Genomic DNA, 17,540 nt, shown 5'->3' on the forward strand with positions numbered 1-17,540 from the left:
ACGACGCAACAGTGCGATAGCAGCTACTGTTAGGATTTAACACTAGTATAACATAAGAAGCATAACTTATGCTATCGCTCAACATACCAAATTTGTTAACATCGTTATAAACTAAGCGTAGCTTTTAGATTGACGAACCTAGAAATATACGTACGTTCTTGATTACTTTACTATTTCCATTTCGATACATAGTATCGATAAGATTAGATTGATCTTTAAATATGGCTTTAAATACAAAACCAGTAGCTGGAACTATCAATATAAAATACTACATTGATATCGATATATCGATAGAGTATGTACACATCACACAGTGCCACACTGCATACTTGCACATCTCTACAGTGTCGAATTGGACAGCTTTGCGTCCGAAATTTTTAGCTTCGTTTCAAACATAGAAAAACTTGCTACAATAAAGTCGAAAGCTGAACAAATTTAGCATAAAGAAAATCCAGATTTTTTTCATTATAGCTAAGTTACACACAGCGCGTTGCAAAAATGCACAGTACTTTACAAATTTTGGCAGCGTCATGTGTCATCGTCACGCTGCTTGCTGCACAATCGGCAGCGGCGGCATCGACGGCAGCCAAAAAATTGATGCAGCCAGATGGAAATCTAATCGAATTGGACGAGGATAACTGGCACCTAATGCTAAATGGCGAATGGATGATTGAATTGTGAGTAAAACAAAGAAAAGTGCGAGTACGAATGAGTGTGTGTGTGGCGGCTAATCGAACAAAGCCATTATTGTCAACGCAGTCGCAGTTTGTGTGGGGTGTTGCCGGCAACAAGACGCTGCAACAACAACAAAAAGAAAGATGATGAAGCTGGTTCTTGTTGCTGTGGAATGTTGCATTCCGTTTAAATATGCATGCGTTGTCCTCTTCTGATTGGCTGACTTCGTCATTCCACTGACAGCTGTTTTGCATGCGTTTTTGCAGCTGTTTTTATCCGGAATCATGATAAAAAAAAAACAAATACGTATAAATTTGACAAATGGTTTTTACCAATATCTTTAATATTTCTAGTATACGTCGCAGTGTTCACTCGCTAATAAGAACGCAGGTGATGCAATTTCTGCGAAATCTATTTGGAAATGCCAAAAAAAAAGAGTTCATATTTTAATTTTTAAACGAACCTGAAATAATTATTAGGTAGATAAAGATTAGTTAACTTATTCAGATTTCATAAATTGTTTACATGTATTTATATTTATTAATGTATATTTTTCTCAGCAATTACTCATACAAAATTAGTTAACTTCTCTTCACCTCTTTTTAATATAATGAATTTCTTATATATATATTTAGCTTTGCACCCTGGTGCCCCGCCTGCAAGAATCTTGCTCCAGTTTGGGAACGTTACGCTGGCACCGCCAAGGATGTGAATGTCCATGTGGCCAAGATCGATGTGACAACTTCGCCATCGCTCAGCGGTCGCTTCTTTGTCACTGCCTTGCCGACAATCTATCAGTGAGTAGATTTTGAAGAATACCCCATCGATTATCATCTAATGGAATCCTTATTGTTATGTCTACACTCAGTGTGAAGGATGGTGAATTCCGTCAATATCGTGGCGCACGTGATGCTGATGCTTTGTTGTATTTCCTCAAGAAGAAGTCCTGGCAGAGCATTGAGCCGCTGTCCTCATGGAAGAAGCCCGACACCATTCACATGTCCTTGCTATCCTATTTCTTCAAGCTGTCGCACACACTGAAGGTATGTCAACAATCTGCTGCCCGAAACGCAATCGCTTTTTTACGATTGGCTTTAATCGGTCGAGTTAGTTCAATGCACGCATGCGGAAGCTTATCTGGGATCGAAAGGTTATTTTATTGTCTATGTCTCGCTCAGATGATGAAGCTCATCGCACCGTGGTGTAAAGTTCATTTGCATTTGTAGAAAATGTAATATATATGAATATATGAACATATATATCAATTGTTACATTTTAAGCTTTTGCACAAATTATACATTATACAAAAACTCTTTTTAGGACTTCAACGCTCGCCTGCAGGAGGAATATGGACTGCCCACCTGGGGATCTTATGCACTATTTGCCATTGCCACCATTTTTGTGGGTGCCGCTCTGGGTTTGATGCTCGTCTGCATTGTGGACTTTATTTATCCCCCAAAGAAGGCGCAGCGTCAAAGCTTCTCCGAATCGCAGGATAATCTAGCCGAAGGAGTTGAGGATTTGGCCACCGAGGAACTGGAAGATGAGGAAGAGGATGCTGTGGAGGAGGATGAGGAACGCAATAGTGAAGAAGCCGACGAAGATGACGACGAGGAGGAGGAAGAGGAGAATGAGAGCTAAGAAGAAGTGGAACAAGAAGAGGAGAAAGACGCAAAGAAGCCAGAAACTGCAACAGATAAGACGCAAAATAAGAAGGCCGAAAGCAAAACCGAAAACATTGAAAACACTACAAACAATCCAGCTGGCGATGAAGCGCCCGAACTGCTAACGGAGAAGCCAGGCACAGAGCAGGTGCGCAAACGTAAGCCGCGCAAGGCGGATTAAATTGGTGGATCCTTCCTCCCTCCGCAACGAAACCGAGAGATGGGTGGCAACAAAAAAGACTAACCTAACATTACAACATTTAATGAAAGAAAAAAAAACCCAACAAAAACAACATCTACTCAACAGCAACAGCTGTAACAAATTGTATTATGAAAAGCCTGTCTTTGATTGTTTTCACTTTTAGCGCACAATACAGGATAATTTCAAAACCCAGGCTAATGATTGCATTTTGAAAATGTTTTCCAATCAAAGAAAAAAAAGCTGCAGCAGATTTGAATTATACTGTATTTATAGATTTGTTTCTTAGCAGCAATTATTACGAGTATGGCAATCGCATCCTATCACCTCATGTATTTCATAATATTATACAACAAACAAAAAAAACAAAAAAACAACGTAACAATAACTAAATTAATAATATTTAGTCGTACACTTTAATCGCTTGCAAGGCGGCATTATTAATTTTTCTTCCATCCTTCAAGTTTTTCGATTCTTAATCGACGTGTTCACATTATATACAAACATTTTTTATTCTCATCATCGATTTATTTCTTCAATAAAATTGCGAAACTGTATTAAATTTTGCGTATTACGAATGAAATTTATGTGTCTTTCGTCAATAAACGATATGCAAATATTGCATTTAAAATTTTTTTTACCTAAAACAATAATAATTAACAATTACAAAAAGCGACCAAATCACATTTGAGCTGAAAAAAATTGTAACTAAATTAAAGGCAAATGCAACGAGCAGGTAAAATTTTTTTAAGAATTCAATTCAACGAAGTAAAAATCAAAAACTATTTAATGCGTATTTTACTGAAGTGTAATTCTCATGTAAAACAAGCCCGATTAAAGTACTTTAAATAAAATTATATATACTAAATATAAATGTAAGTGCATGTTGAAAATCGATATTATTAGAGAGATCAAAATTGGAATAATGATATACTATCACATCTTAGATAACATTTTTGGCATAAAATGACCCAATTTATTTTGTAACTAAAATTCATGATTGGTTGTTTCGCTTAAACTTTAATGGGATGACTTTTCTACACTTGATATTTGGCAGCATGCGATGCTCATCGGCTAGTGTGCTATCCAGATCCAGGCATGGGATACGCGCCAAGCTCTCCTGGTACTCCAGCAGCTGGCCGTCATCCACACTATCATCAGGGGAATGATTGCAAATATTGAATGGCCTTTGGCATATGCTTGCGAATCCCACCAAGCATTTATCCTTATCCAAATACCGACGATATTTGCCCGCAACAGATCGAGAACGTCGCCGAGCGGGCTCCATACGGGATGCCAGTGAAGTATCTTGTACTGAGCCTGTTAGAGCGCGTTTATAAAATCCATATCTATGCATTTTATTAAATGAGAAATTTTGGTGTTATTAAAAAAACAAAAACAAATTTAAAACTGATTAATCTGACGAAGCTTTTTGTGTTTTGGAAATAAAACAACGTTTTTTCATTTGTAATTTTGATGTTTTTAATAATTTACACCGTTTTGTTTAAACTTAAATTGAGCGAAATTTAACCAAATTATACATTTTTCCTTTTATACATTTATTCATAGTTGTATTCGGGTGTTTATTTAAATAGCATTAAGTATATAAAATAATCCCTGCAATTTCGTTGTATTAAAAAACTACAAAGAAATAAGTGTGTGTGTTGTGAGTGTGTGTGTGAGAGAGATTGCCAAATTTGTATTGTTTGAAGTTTAATTGTTAGTTTGCCAAAAATGTAACTATTGTTTACACATTGTTATAATCGGTATAAAAAGTACAAAAGATTATATAAATATATTTATTCAATCTGCGTCTGCACTTAAACTTAATTATTTATTTGTTTGCCTGTTTTGTTGCTATTTTTCACTTGGCACTTGTGATTAATGAATTAACTGTTGACTGGTATAAAAATAAATTTACAACATTTTGATTGTTGAACAAATAACATTTCATTTCTTTTCTGTTTTTATTTTTTTTTAACAAATGGCTATGGCTATTGTAAAAATCGGTTTAACGGTAGGGATTTTATAGGGGTTTGTTGTAGGTACTTTGGTGTATGTGTGTGTATAAATAAATTTTCTATATATAAAATATATATTTGATATATATTTTTGTTTGGTTGTAAAAATTGTACTATTGCAGCGTATGGAGGATATATCATGGGGAAAAGGATTTATCGGGGATTTGTGGATAGTTTGTGATTTGTGAGTTTATGTATGTTTTCAAATACTTTAAGTAATTGTACTTGTGTGTTTGAATGTAAATTTTGAAATTTCAGTTAATTCGTGTGTTTGGTAAGTTTGTGGGTGGTTATTGCCAAATGCTTACACACGTCAAATGTGTAAGATGGTTTTCGGAGACAACAAAAACAATTGTAATTACTTTAAATATTTAAAAAGCATTAATCGTGTGTGCATTTTAAAAACATTGGCAAATGCAACTGAAAGCAAACAGAAATTTGAATATGAAACGATGACAAAAAGCCAAAATGAGAGCAAGAGCAACAAGTGTTGTCAATTATGCTGCTGACACTTCGTTGATAACTACTATCGATCGATCGTTTGATTATCGATAACTTTAGAGTAAATTATTTTTAAATATGGAGCTTTCAGTTACATTCGTGGGGTAGGTGTTTTTTTGTGTTTGTGATTGTGGTTCTGTTGCAATTGTTGTAAAATTAACTTTTGTTTTTCGGTCAAAAGCTAATTTTAAAACAACGCATTCGACTTAAACTACTAAATAACTAGCTAGCTTTGTTATTACTTGAGGTATTTGTATGTGTTTGTGTGTATGTGGAAATTTTGTGAGGTTTTTTATGTTTCTTTTTTTGTTAAATTTTGTAAACCGGTCTATTGCATAAAATTGCAGGTCCGTTACGTCAAGAAGAACGTAACGTGAAAAAATACGTTGCATAAATATAGATTATGCATGTCGCAAAAAAAAAAACAAGATAACTATGCGACAAAATCGAGCGGTCGATTGAAGCCACCCTTGCGATTCATATACTGGCGATACTTGCGCTTGAGGATCACGTGCACCTCGCCAACATCGTTGCCCTCGACTTTCTTGTTCTTGGTCGTGTCGAATGTGCAAAAGCCCATTGTCTTCAGCATTTCGACCTCTTCCGGCGATTTACCTTCCAAGTCGGCCTCGTTGATTGGCGGTCGCTCGGCTGCTGCCGCCGCTGCAGCTGCTGCTGCTGAATTGTTTCGTGTCGCACGACGCGACGATGATGATGGACCCGAAGAACCGCTGCCGATGCCGCCAGCACCACGTGAACGGGATCTGTGAAAGAAATCATAAAAATGCATATGCTTGTGTGAGTGTGTGCGAGAGAGAGAGAGAGAGAGGACGAATGCAGCTAGAAGCACTTCATAATGAAGTGGAAGCTGATTGCATTTTAATTCAAATTCATATAAAATGCAAATACAATGAATTCAAATGTGTCCTTGGGCAAACTGGAGCATCTGTATATATATATATATATATATATATTAAGGAGTAAACGCAATTTGAGCATTTAATTATAGCAATGTGACACTTTTTTGGCAGGACGATCGGACAAGGATATATACGAAAACGGGAAAAACTAGTTTCGTGAACTTGATACTTGAGTCGATTGAAGAGAAGCATTATAACAATACATATAATATATTTTAATACAACCATTTAACAATTTCCAAAATACGACCAATATTATTTTAGAATGATTATTATATACTATATATAAGATATATATTATATATACGATGATCATCCAAATATGTTCAACTATTTAAGCTTTAAAAACCCTTTAAAAGAACTTCTATTTAAAAGCTTGACAAGAAATCGTGACTCATCTCATGCCAAATCACAAAGAGGAATTCCATTGGACGTTTTATACATATATATATTTTATATAGACAGATCTCAATAAGTACAATCTTTTTTAAATGTTGTATATTTCGGCTGTTTCTGTTTACACATAAAATAACAAAATGTGTGTGTGTGTGTGTTTTGTGTGTGATTTCTTAAATATAGACAAGTGAAGCTGCTGCCTGATTTTTAGGACATTTCCTCGATGAGTGCTGCACGGAGTTTTGTTGTCACCGTTGCCGGCTGTGCCTGATTCAATTTGAAGACACTCTCAATTACGGAAATTTCGGTGGCTGTTGTATTCATGCCGACAAAGGAGATCCAATCGTTGACGACCATGCCGGCGGCAAGAACCTCACTACCCCGATTAACAGTGCCCGCCACAAGTGGCACTTGCAGCAGTGATGACAGCTCATCCTGATCCTGTATGCTCGTCTTCGGATGCACCATGCCGCCCTGATTGCTCAGCACCGTATATGAGCCAACAAGGGTATTCTCTGCTATGGTTTGACGAAAGACTTCCACTTTCAAAACATCGGCGATAATCTCTTCAGTTTCCTTATCCAAATCCGGATGCACCAATGCCACATAATCATTGCAGGCAATCACATTACCCAAAGCCGACAAACGTTCCTCCACCCGTTGAATTTTAACGGCATCTGGCAAACTGTTGCGCAAATGCTGCAGTTCCTCATCCGTCGTCGAATGCGGCACCAAAAGTCCATTTCGATTGCCAACAGTTAAACGGCCAATTATGCGACAGCCACCAATATTGGCATGTATTACGGGAATGGTTTCGGCCAATTCCGCTTCGTACGCACTGTAGAAGGTCTCCGAGCCGCCAATAGCGACCAAACAATATGTGTTTGTTAATTTACTAAAGACGCCAACATCGTCATTATTCTCAAATTGCACGCGTAGCGCCATTTTCTTTGTGCTTTTTCTTCTTTAATTTAACTTCGATTGCTTTGCTGTTGTTGAGTGTTTGCTTTCTAAGGCCAGGCACTGTCTGCTATCAACTTTTGTGTATTTATATTAAATTTAGTTTAAATTTTGTGATGAAATTCGTTTCAATTTCACTTCACGTGGTAATTTTGCTAAGCGGCGCTGAACTGCCAAAATGAGCAAGTGAGCCAAAGAATTGCGAACTAGTGAGTACTGTCAAAACATACACAACACACACACAGGGTTGCATTTTAGCAGCCGGTTTAATTGAACCAGTTCCGCAAGCGTGGCTAAAATTGCCACGCTTTAATATACTTATGCGTAATTATAATTAATAAATAAGAAAAAAACGGTAGTACTTTATACTTATCGCTGTGGTTTGGTACACTACACTTGCTTATTCACCTCGAACGCCTGCCGCCGCCCCGTGCTCGATCCCTGTCACGGCTGCGGCTACGGTCACGCTCACGATCACGTTCCCTGTCACGACGACTGCTGCTGCCGCTGCTTCCAACGATGGCTTCTCTTTCGCGTGAGCGACGCTCGCGCCTCTTTTTACGCTCTGTTCGCTCCTTTTCCCTGCGTCTGTGTGCGGGTGAAGCGGGACTTCGACTGCGACCCATCTTATCCTATGTTTATATGTATGCGTGTGTGTGTGATAAACGTTTAGAAATATACAAAATGCCTAAACATAAAACGCACATTTTATTAATTTCATACACGTTTTAATAATTTTCCAGCGCGTTCACTCACCGTTGCCTAATGCTGTGTCTAACTTATATTGGGCGACACCGGCATCGAGTAAAACGCGCAAAACTTAAAACTAAACGTAAAAACCAAAGCGCGTTCCTTCACACCCGCGACGCTAAAACAGACTGCTGCAAATGGCCGCTTCAGCCACAAAACAGCTGATTGTGAACTGTATGTATGTATGTATCATTGTTTTTTTTATTTTAAGTGGGAAAAGAAGTTTCGTTAGTGTGACCAGTTTTCTCGTATATTATCGATATTTGCCATGCAAAAATACTAACGATCGCAAAGAAAAAACGTGCATTTCAAAAAGCAAAAAAAAAAAAACTTCAAATTTACTCAAACACATATACAAATAAATGTATATATATATATAAATCTATATATATTTTTTTAATTTTTAAAAGACATTTAAAATTTGGGTACACATATCTTTCCTCAATTAAGATGCCTAAAAGGAAATTTCCCTCCGCACTCCAAAGTCTTTCAATATAAATTTTACTGAGGGAAAATTCATTTAATATGTGGACCACATAAGTTCAATTAATCAAGGTCATAATGTATGACATGGATGACATAGCAATCATCTTTAAAGTATTACTAATTTATAATATACTTTTCAACCTTTACATAATAAAGATGCATTCAAATTACCGGCGCCAGTTTATAAATGGCATGGCAATCTGGCAGTTAACATGCACACATACACATATGCTTGTAATCTTGTTATCAGTTGCTTTTGTTATCAGCAAACAATGCAACTAATTGCTATGTTGTTGTTTATATGCGCGAATAAGCACAACAAAAGACAGCAGCGAAGAAGAAGCAGCAGCCGCAAACAGCTGTTGCTTGACGCAAAAACGAAAAAGCTCGCACCGAGAGCTTTTGTGTTGGGGCCCGCACCAATCGCTGCACAGCTGTCACAGTTGCTACAGTTGTCAATTTGCAAGCAGCGCCGGTGGGTGCGCGAGTTCTTTTTCATTTCTATTTGCATTCCTAGCTATTTTAAATTGCACTAAGAGGCTTGCAATATGTCTGATTCTATGAAGGTGGAGGTTAAGGACATTGATAAGCTGCTCGAACAGGATGGCTATCTAAAGCCATTCGAGCGTGAGATACGTCGCCGGTGAGTTTGAATTTTGATTAACTTGAATTTACACCAATTGGATTGTGATCCAATCCAAAGTTGGGCGATGAAGCGAACAACTTGTTCTTGTTGTTGCTGTTGTGCACTGAATAATCATATCAACTATTTTTCAACACTACTTTACCCCCGGCTGCAGTGGTTAAAACTGCGTTGTTTCAATGTCACTTGAAGGTCATTTAATTTACGGCGTGCGTTTGCTGCCGTCTCGCCTACATCATCATAATAGATAGACATTTTCTGAAACATTTGGAACAGCCGTCGCGTCGTCTATTCACCTTGACTTTGATCTCTTCTCTCAATTTCCGCCTTTGTTTTGATTTCGTTATTCTCTCTTTTTTGGCAGACATGGCGTCCTCAAGGATTGGATTAAGAAAATCGATCAGTGCGAGGGTGGCATGGAGGAGTTCTCGCAGGGCTATAAGTATTATGGCCTGCACTTTCAGCCAGACAACTCTGTGATTGCACGCGAATGGGCGCCGGGCGCCAAAGATGTCTATTTAACTGGCGATTTTAGTGAGTACGCAATTTTGATAACATGTATGAGAAGATCAACTGCAGCTTTCGCTCGTTGTAAGGATGTAAGGATGCTGGCAACACTATTCGCCTTGCTTTTTAAATTCGCCGCGCCCAAACTTAAAAGCTGTTAAATTATCGATAATGCTGATAGAGCGCGAAGTTGCTTCGAAATAATTAAATTACAGCAATAAAAACATATTAAACCGTAAATAAAAATTATGTTAAATATTATATATATTATACGTAAATTAATATATATTATTTAACATAATATTTTTACAAGTGTAGCTAAAGTTTTTGTGCTGTTTGAGGAGCACTTGGTATCGATAGTTCGTAATAAATTAGGTTATTTAATGAGTACTTATGTATCGATAGTTTGACAGTTATCACAAATTGCGCTTTTAAAGTTGACCTTCAATCAAATTAATAATTAAAACTCCAAACAAATCATAGATAATTGGCAATGGGAATCGCATGCGTTTAAGAAGCTACCCTTTGGCAAATGGGAACTGCATTTGCCGGCAAATGCTGATGGCAGTGCACCCATTAAGCATCTCAGCGAGATAAAGGTCATCATACGGAATCAATCTGGTCAATTGTTGGATCGTTTGTCGCCATGGGCCAAGTATGTGGTTCAGCCGCCTAAAAGTGCCAATCAGGGCGTCAACTACAAGCAGTACGTGTGGCAGCCACCCGCCTCAGAGCGCTATCAACGCCAGCATTCGCGTCCAGCAAAGCCTAAATCCTTGAGGATCTACGAGTGCCATGTGGGAATTGCTTCGCAAGAGCCACGCGTGGGCAGCTACGATGAGTTCGCTGATCGCATCGTGCCACGCATCAAGCGACAGGGCTACAACTGCATCCAGGTGATGGCGATCATGGAGCATGCCTATTATGCCAGTTTCGGCTATCAGGTGACCAGTTTCTTTGCCGCCTCCAGTCGCTATGGCAATCCCGAGCAGCTGAAGCGTATGATTGATGTGGCCCATGCCCAGGGTCTGTACGTGCTGCTGGATGTGGTGCATTCGCATGCGTCGAAGAATGTGCAGGATGGCCTCAATCAGTTCGATGGCACCAACAGTGGCTTCTTCCACGATGGCGCTCGGGGCGAGCATTCCTTGTGGGACAGTCGCCTCTTCAATTATACGGAACACGAAGTATTGCGCTTTCTCCTTTCCAATCTGCGCTGGTGGCACGACGAGTACAATTTCGATGGCTATCGTTTCGATGGTGTCACTTCCATGCTGTATCATTCGCGAGGCATTGGCGAGGGATTCAGCGGCGATTACAATGAATACTTTGGCCTCAACGTCGATACGGATGCCCTCAACTATCTGGGCTTGGCTAATAGCATGCTGCACAAACTGGATCCGGATATTATAACCATAGCAGAAGTGGGTTTTGATGCATTGTGTATATGTATGTATTAAGAATCTTCATTTTTCTTTTAGGACGTTTCGGGCATGCCCACATTGTGTCGTCCTGTTTCCGAGGGTGGCATCGGCTTCGACTATCGTCTAGGCATGGCCATACCAGATAAATGGATTGAGTTGCTCAAGGAACAATCGGATGATGAGTGGGATGTAGGCAATATTGTGCATACACTGACAAATCGTCGCTGGATGGAGAATACGGTCGCATATGCTGAGTCTCATGATCAGGCGCTTGTTGGCGACAAAACGATTGCGTTCTGGCTGATGGACAAAGAGATGTATACGCACATGTCCACCATGTCCGATCTAACGCTGATCATTGATCGTGGCCTGGCCCTGCACAAAATGATACGGCTGATTACCCATGCGCTGGGCGGCGAGGCATATCTGAATTTCATGGGCAATGAGTTTGGGCATCCGGAGTGGTTGGATTTTCCACGAGTGGGCAACAATGATTCGTATCATTATGCAAGGCGTCAATGGAATCTGGTCGATGATGATATGTTGAGGTATAAGTTCCTCAATGACTTCGATCGGGACATGAACCAGCTGGAGGAACGCTTCGGCTGGCTACACACCGGGCCGGCCTATGTCAGCTGGAAGCATCAGGGCGATAAGACGATTCATTTTGAGCGTGCCGGTCTCGTTTTTGTCTTCAATTTCCATCCGACTCAAAGTTTTAGTGATTATCGCGTCGGCACCAATTGGGCGGGCACTTACCAGGCCGTCCTCTCCTCGGATGATCCCAAATTCGGTGGCCACAATCGCATCGACATGAATTGCAAACACAAATCGGATCCCTTTGGCCATGCGGGTCGCTCCAATTTCATTCAAGTCTATACGCCTTGCCGCACAGCCGTTGTCTATGCTCGCATCAGCGATTAAATTGTTAATATCTCTATCTATATATACTAATTGTATATATAGAAAACGATTATTGTGAATTTCAAAATTAGCTATATTTTCTTGTTAATGTTAGAAAGCCATCATTGAAATATATACACACAGCTCTATATAGAATTTTATGAAAATTTGTCGGGTTCTTGGGTAAAATTGGTTTATCAACCACATCCAACCAACCAAATAATATTTTATTGACTTTATCTATAATCGAATTAGTATTTTGAGTAAAAACTGCTTCATTAACCACATTCAAATAATATTATTGCTTTCAAATCATGTTAAAGTCCCTGGTTAAAATTATTATTCATAAAAAACTTAAATTACTTTCAATATTGATAGCATACGAGTACAGAGTAAAAAAATATAAAATCCGTATCAGCAATATTGACAATGTTGGTTGATTCTCTGCTGAAAGTATTAGGCGAACAGAATCGGCTGCTGATTGCTTTTTGCTCGACTGCCCTTCATGCTCCTTTTGCTGACACTTCCGCAACACGCTCAGAGAGAGCGTAAGAACTTGCTAAGCTTTTGAGCGCAGCTTTCAGCTTTCTCACTCTCTCTCTCATGTCATCACATCTGTCTGCCGGCCAATGGCAGCACGCGTTCGGAGTTCGTTGCACTCGCTTACCCAAACAAAGAGAAGATCAGTTTCATCTGCTGAGCACACACTGTTCGCCTGGTAATTCTCATTTAAAAATTCAGACAAAAATTCAATTTTTATTAAATTTGGATACAGCTCTGATTTTGCCTGCAACCAGCCAAGATGACCGTAAATTTTCAAGTGATAAGCGGAAGAGACTTGTTTTAAATGTTTATTTTAATTCTTTATTTGCTTTGAATTTTTAAAATTGTATTTTTGTTGTTGTTTATAATAAATATATATATTTATATATGTATAGTTATTATTATTTATAGATTTTTTATACATAATGTATTCTACTCATGTCACTTAATTATTTGCTTGCAGTTTCGTTTTCATTCGTTACGACTTAATCTAAATAATTATCTTACAAAAAGTGCAGCTCACTTTTCCATGTGGTTTTTTGTTTTCTTTTTATTTTTTTATTTATTTTTTTGTATTTTTATTTGTTTGTTTTGATCTTAAAATAAATATGCTGTGAATTTGAATCATTGTCTTCCATTAGTAATAGTTATTTGGGCTTAACAATAACTTTAGTTATTTTTTGTTTTCTTTTTCGCATTGTGATTATGAAAAAATACTTTGATCTTAACTACGGTACCGCTCTTAGTATTAACAACTTAGGTCAGTGCTATGCTTCAATTCTTAGGGGTATTTTAATTTTATTCACCATCAAAATGTATTATTTAAACGCTCGCGGATGGCTTAACAAAAATTGCAAATAATATATATAAATATGTGTTTGTTTTTCTTTAAATAATATACAACATTTTCAGGAAAGAGTGTGTGGGCATAGTGACAGGTTGAGTGGGGGATTTTACGGGGAAACAACAATAAAAAATAAAAAAAGTAAAATAAATTATTACGGACAATACTTCAATTGAAATACGTTGCATAGCCGCCAAAAAAAAAGTTATATGGCTTCATCTATTATGCAAAGGAACAAATTATATATGTGTAACTTTCTTTTTCCATATATATATAAATAGTATTTTTAAGTATTTTTTCTTTAAATTATTATAGTAGTATAGTAAGCGGAAATTATGAATTAGTTTTTCAAATAATACAGCATAATTTTTCTTCGTTTCTTATGTTGTTTGTTTTTATAACATTAAATTAGGTTAAACATAAATTTTGTCTGGCGCTGGGGATAGCGCCTGGTCAAAATATTAGTTAGAAAACTGGGCTCGGGTGTCTCGTTAGGTGGTTTTTTTTTTGTTTGTTTTTTTTCCACTTAAACATATGCTACTTAGCGTTAAAAAATAATTTAAATGTTGTTTAAAATTTACAGAACTCATTTGTTACACAACACTGCTGTGCATGAGTGTGAGCGTGTGTGTGTGTATGTGTATGTATGTAAGTGTGTGTGTGTTTTTGTGTGTGTGTTTTTATGAACAACATTTGTATTTTGCATTTGCGCACAACATGAACATAAACTCGACATTTTTTATGTATGTATTTACTACATAGGATTCTTTGTGTATATATATAAATGTATGTGTATTATTATGTTTTTTTTTTAGATATATATAGAAAAATAAATTTGGTATGCACATTAACATTATGTAATATCAGTTTGTTTTCTTTCTGTTTTTTTTTTTTGCATAGCTTTACAATTGAGTTGTGGTTTTATTAAGTTTAACTTGGCTGTCGGTATTTTTATGCATTGTTTATTTTTAATTTTTACTTTTGATTTGCATTTGGTGGCCAAATGCGTCGATTTTTGATATGCGCCCTAAATAAATTGGGGGTTAAATGGCTTTACAAATTATATATATGTTGTAAAATATACAGTGATCGCTCTTAAATTAGTATTTGTAGAAAAATGAATATACCAATATATTAAAATTATATTGTTTGATGCAAATTTCCTTTTCTTGAAATTAGAATTCTTATTTTCAATCAATTCTAAACTGCTAAGAACTTTTGAATTAAAAATGATTTTTAAGAAATTACTCGTTAAATAAAAATAATGCCCGAAAGCGAAACAATCCAATTTATAAACGACCACTATAAATATAGTCTTCGATATATAACTCAATGTATATAGTTAAAATGTGTTGCAGGTGGCGCAAAGCAACATTGATGAGCTGTGCCCCCTGGTTAATTTTGCTGCTTTGCGGCAGATGCAACGCGACTTAGGTACTGGTACTGGGATTAAAAGAAATATGTTGTTGGCATTATGGTGGCATTATTCAAAAATCGACCCATTTGGCCACCCATTAGACCCTACGCGGCAAATAGCTGCGCAGCAGCAGCAACTGCTGCGGCTTGTTGTTGCTGCTGCTGCTGTTGATGCTGTTGCTGGAGTGGCGCCATTATGGGTATAGCAGTTCCATCTGCCGTCAGCAGCAACGTTTGAGTTTGTTGTGGCGCCGCCGCTGCTGCTGCTGCAGCTGTCTCCGCCATTGCCATGTTGGCTGTATTCCAATCCGCTGGCAACACGATCAATTGCTGTTGTCCAGCCTTGCTGGGATGAGCAATGATGCTGCCATCGGACGCCTGCACCAATATCGTATTTGCTGGCAAATTGAAGCAGGTAACGGTGCCATTTGGTCCCACAGTTTGCAGTTGCAATGCTGCCGGTTGTTGTTGCTGCTGCAGCAATTGCATTGCCGATGTGGCAGCTGCAGCTGTTGCGTTGTGATTATTGCTATTGCTGCTGAGATCGAGACCATCGTTGTCGCCAGCTGCTGATTGCTGCTGTTGCAGCAACACTTGCTGCTGTTCCTCATCCTCGTCCTCGCAGACGCCCGTCTCCTCATCGATGACCTCCTCAACGAGATCATCTTCGTTGAGCTCTTCGATAATGTCATCGGTATTATCCACATAACTGGAGGCATCGAGACTGACGCTGCCAGCGACTGTTGCAATTGGCGGCGAGGGTGTTGGCGTTGGCATTGCCAAATAGCCATCGCCAGACTTGGCTGTCAGCGCTGTGCCTTTGGGTATGCGAAATTTACGCAAGATTTGCGCTGTCGATGAGGATAAGACAGCATCCTCATCATCGTACACATCCTCATCGATGAACTCCTCCGCCTCCTCATCATGCTGTTGTTGCACCTCAGCAGCAGCCTCCTCAAGTTGCTGCTGCTGCTGTTGTTGGAGACTAGATGCGTCGGGGGTGATGATAACCTGGCGATTTCGATTTGGATTCGCGTTGACGCGCACCAATGTGACCGCCGCCGCTTTGTTGCCATTGATGAGTGTTAGAGGCGGATGTTGCTGCTGTTGTTGTTGTTGCTGCTGCTGTTGTTGTTGCTGCTGCTGCTGCAATTTGTTGCCAGCTCCACGGGTGGCCAGTAGAATGACGGGCGTCTTCTTGCCAACGGTTGTTTTGAGGCCATTGCTGCTGCTGCTGCTGCTCACGTTGTTGTTGTGGTTGTTGTTGTGGTTGCTGTTGCTGGTGCTGATGGTGGTGGTGGTGTTGCTGCTGCTGCCATTGCTGTTGTTGTTAGAGTTTGGAATGAGAGATGAGACAGCGTTGTTATAATTAGTGTTATTGTTGTGCACTTGTTTCACGCAGTTGCTTTTCAAAATGCTACGGTTATGTGTTACAAAATCAGCGAATTTGTCGACGAAACTGACCGCGGATGCGCTACGATTGCTGCTGTTGCTGTTGTTGCAGTTGCTGTTGCGGTTGCTGTTGCTGTTACGATAGCAACTGTTGCTCTTGATATTGTTGCGCGAGAGAGTGTGTGAATTGGCCTGTTTCACGACAATCTCCTCGTAATAGATGCGATTCGCTTCGCGCTGGCGACGCTGCCAATCATCAGCATTGCTGTTCTTGTTGTTGTTGTTGTGCATGTTGTTCTGAGTGTTGTTGTTGTGATGGTTGTGGTTGTTGTTGCTTGGTGTGTATGGCCTTTTGAACTGCTTGTTGTTGTTCTTGTTGTATGCTTGTTGTTGTTGTTGTTTAGAAGAACCTGTGTTTGTTTTTTTGTTTTTGTTGTTGTTGTTGTGGTGATGCATGTTGTTGTTGTTGTTTTTGTTGTTGTTTATGAATTTTTGGTTGGTGTGCAAATCATAAGTTGTCGAGAAAACAACACAAAACATTAACACAACGGGCGAACAAAAAGGTAGAAAAATGAAAAAGAAAAAATATATATTTTTTTATTGTAAAACAATTTCATATTCGCATTTTGCTTAATTTTAAAGACTTTTTTGCTTAGTTTTAGTTTTCTTTTTTTTTGTTTTGGGTTAGTAAATCATAAGCGTACATGTGAACAGTGGTGAGTGGTGTGTTATGTACATGAGGTGACTTCTTTCTGTGGTGAGTTTCAGTTTAAGCAACCAATTGTTCAGCCAATTTATAAATAGTTAGTTTAAAACAAATGGATTTTATAACGTGCAATAAGGACAAAAAGATCACAAGGAAACACTTTTAAAACGTTTTTATCCCACTTTCTTGGAAGATGAGATCCAATTGGTAGAATGATAACTTCAATAAATATCATTCACAATGAAACGAAATGTAATTCTGAAGGCATATAAAAAAATAGCAGATTCCTTGTGATTGATAATAAACATAATTTAATTTCTTAGAATAAAGAAAAATTGAGTTTCTGTTCCAGAAAATGATGATCGTAATTTAAAAATGAGTCAAAATGGAAACTGGGTAATTTAGAATGGCAATAAAATGAATTTAATAAAAAGGAGAATAGTATAATCTCTTAAAATTTAATATTTCTGTTTCAGACCAGTTCATGTTTCCTTTAATTAAAAAATTCTTTCTAAATTTTAAATCAATTATTAAACAAGAAAAAAACGTAATTCAAAACGTTGTGTTCGTTTTCCAATGTCTTTATGTTG

General features: G+C 38.2%; 5 protein-coding genes across 5 annotated transcripts; 2 read left to right on the forward strand and 3 right to left on the reverse strand.

The window, feature by feature from the left end:
• Nucleotides 1-312: 312 nt before the first annotated feature.
• LOC6568872 (thioredoxin-related transmembrane protein 1) lies at nucleotides 313-2,598 on the forward strand. Its single transcript, XM_032741026.2, has 4 exons — nucleotides 313-677; nucleotides 1,311-1,472; nucleotides 1,544-1,718; nucleotides 1,996-2,598. The coding sequence occupies exons 1-4, from the start codon at nucleotides 499-501 to the stop codon at nucleotides 2,314-2,316; spliced, it is 837 nt and encodes a 278-aa protein (XP_032596917.1). The 5' UTR covers nucleotides 313-498; the 3' UTR covers nucleotides 2,317-2,598.
• A 1,398-nt stretch (nucleotides 2,599-3,996) lies between these two features.
• Nucleotides 3,997-8,274, reverse strand: LOC6568871 (U4/U6.U5 small nuclear ribonucleoprotein 27 kDa protein). The gene is made up of 3 exons (XM_043216390.1): nucleotides 8,093-8,274; nucleotides 7,745-8,024; nucleotides 3,997-5,824 (listed from the first exon to the last, which is right to left on the reverse strand). Exons 2-3 carry the CDS (start codon nucleotides 7,960-7,962, stop codon nucleotides 5,494-5,496), a joined length of 549 nt encoding a protein of 182 aa, XP_043072325.1. The 5' UTR covers nucleotides 7,963-8,024; nucleotides 8,093-8,274; the 3' UTR covers nucleotides 3,997-5,493.
• LOC6570534 (eukaryotic translation initiation factor 6) lies at nucleotides 6,416-7,531 on the reverse strand. Its single transcript, XM_001996724.3, has one exon. It carries the CDS (start codon nucleotides 7,319-7,321, stop codon nucleotides 6,584-6,586), a length of 738 nt encoding a protein of 245 aa, XP_001996760.1. The 5' UTR covers nucleotides 7,322-7,531; the 3' UTR covers nucleotides 6,416-6,583.
• A 724-nt stretch (nucleotides 8,275-8,998) lies between the features above and the next one.
• On the forward strand, nucleotides 8,999-12,210 carry LOC6570537 (1,4-alpha-glucan-branching enzyme). Its single transcript, XM_001996726.2, has 4 exons — nucleotides 8,999-9,215; nucleotides 9,580-9,749; nucleotides 10,206-11,146; nucleotides 11,204-12,210. The coding sequence occupies exons 1-4, from the start codon at nucleotides 9,121-9,123 to the stop codon at nucleotides 12,068-12,070; spliced, it is 2,073 nt and encodes a 690-aa protein (XP_001996762.1). The 5' UTR covers nucleotides 8,999-9,120; the 3' UTR covers nucleotides 12,071-12,210.
• Nucleotides 12,211-14,224: 2,014 nt separating this feature from the next.
• On the reverse strand, nucleotides 14,225-16,557 carry LOC6570538 (putative uncharacterized protein DDB_G0271606). The gene has a single exon (XM_001996727.2). The coding sequence runs from the start codon at nucleotides 16,533-16,535 to the stop codon at nucleotides 14,958-14,960; it is 1,578 nt and encodes a 525-aa protein (XP_001996763.1). The 5' UTR covers nucleotides 16,536-16,557; the 3' UTR covers nucleotides 14,225-14,957.
• Nucleotides 16,558-17,540: the final 983 nt, after the last annotated feature.

Source organism: Drosophila grimshawi, unplaced genomic scaffold (assembly GCF_018153295.1).
Source record: "Drosophila grimshawi isolate 15287-2541.00 unplaced genomic scaffold, ASM1815329v1 contig_1367, whole genome shotgun sequence".
Taxonomy (NCBI): domain Eukaryota; kingdom Metazoa; phylum Arthropoda; class Insecta; order Diptera; family Drosophilidae; genus Drosophila; species Drosophila grimshawi.

What these genes read in the sequence shown, in the direction of transcription:
- LOC6568872 (XM_032741026.2), top strand. Translation starts at nt 499, where the DNA reads ATGCACAGTACTTTACAAATTTTGGCAGCGTCATGTGTCATCGTCACG. An exon ending in GGCGAATGGATGATTGAATT is followed by an intron (nt 678 to 1,310) that starts GTGAGTAAAACA and finishes ATATATATTTAG; the next exon opens with CTTTGCACCCTGGTGCCCCG. An exon ending in GCCTTGCCGACAATCTATCA is followed by an intron (nt 1,473 to 1,543) that starts GTGAGTAGATTT and finishes GTCTACACTCAG; the next exon opens with TGTGAAGGATGGTGAATTCC.
- LOC6570534 (XM_001996724.3), bottom strand. Translation starts at nt 7,321, where the DNA reads ATGGCGCTACGCGTGCAATTTGAGAATAATGACGATGTTGGCGTCTTT.
- LOC6568871 (XM_043216390.1), bottom strand. Translation starts at nt 7,962, where the DNA reads ATGGGTCGCAGTCGAAGTCCCGCTTCACCCGCACACAGACGCAGGGAA. An exon ending in GGCGGCGGCAGGCGTTCGAG is followed by an intron (nt 5,825 to 7,744) that starts GTGAATAAGCAA and finishes TTTCTTTCACAG; the next exon opens with ATCCCGTTCACGTGGTGCTG.
- LOC6570537 (XM_001996726.2), top strand. Translation starts at nt 9,121, where the DNA reads ATGTCTGATTCTATGAAGGTGGAGGTTAAGGACATTGATAAGCTGCTC. An exon ending in GAGCGTGAGATACGTCGCCG is followed by an intron (nt 9,216 to 9,579) that starts GTGAGTTTGAAT and finishes CTTTTTTGGCAG; the next exon opens with ACATGGCGTCCTCAAGGATT. An exon ending in ATATTATAACCATAGCAGAA is followed by an intron (nt 11,147 to 11,203) that starts GTGGGTTTTGAT and finishes TTTTTCTTTTAG; the next exon opens with GACGTTTCGGGCATGCCCAC.
- LOC6570538 (XM_001996727.2), bottom strand. Translation starts at nt 16,535, where the DNA reads ATGCACAACAACAACAACAAGAACAGCAATGCTGATGATTGGCAGCGT.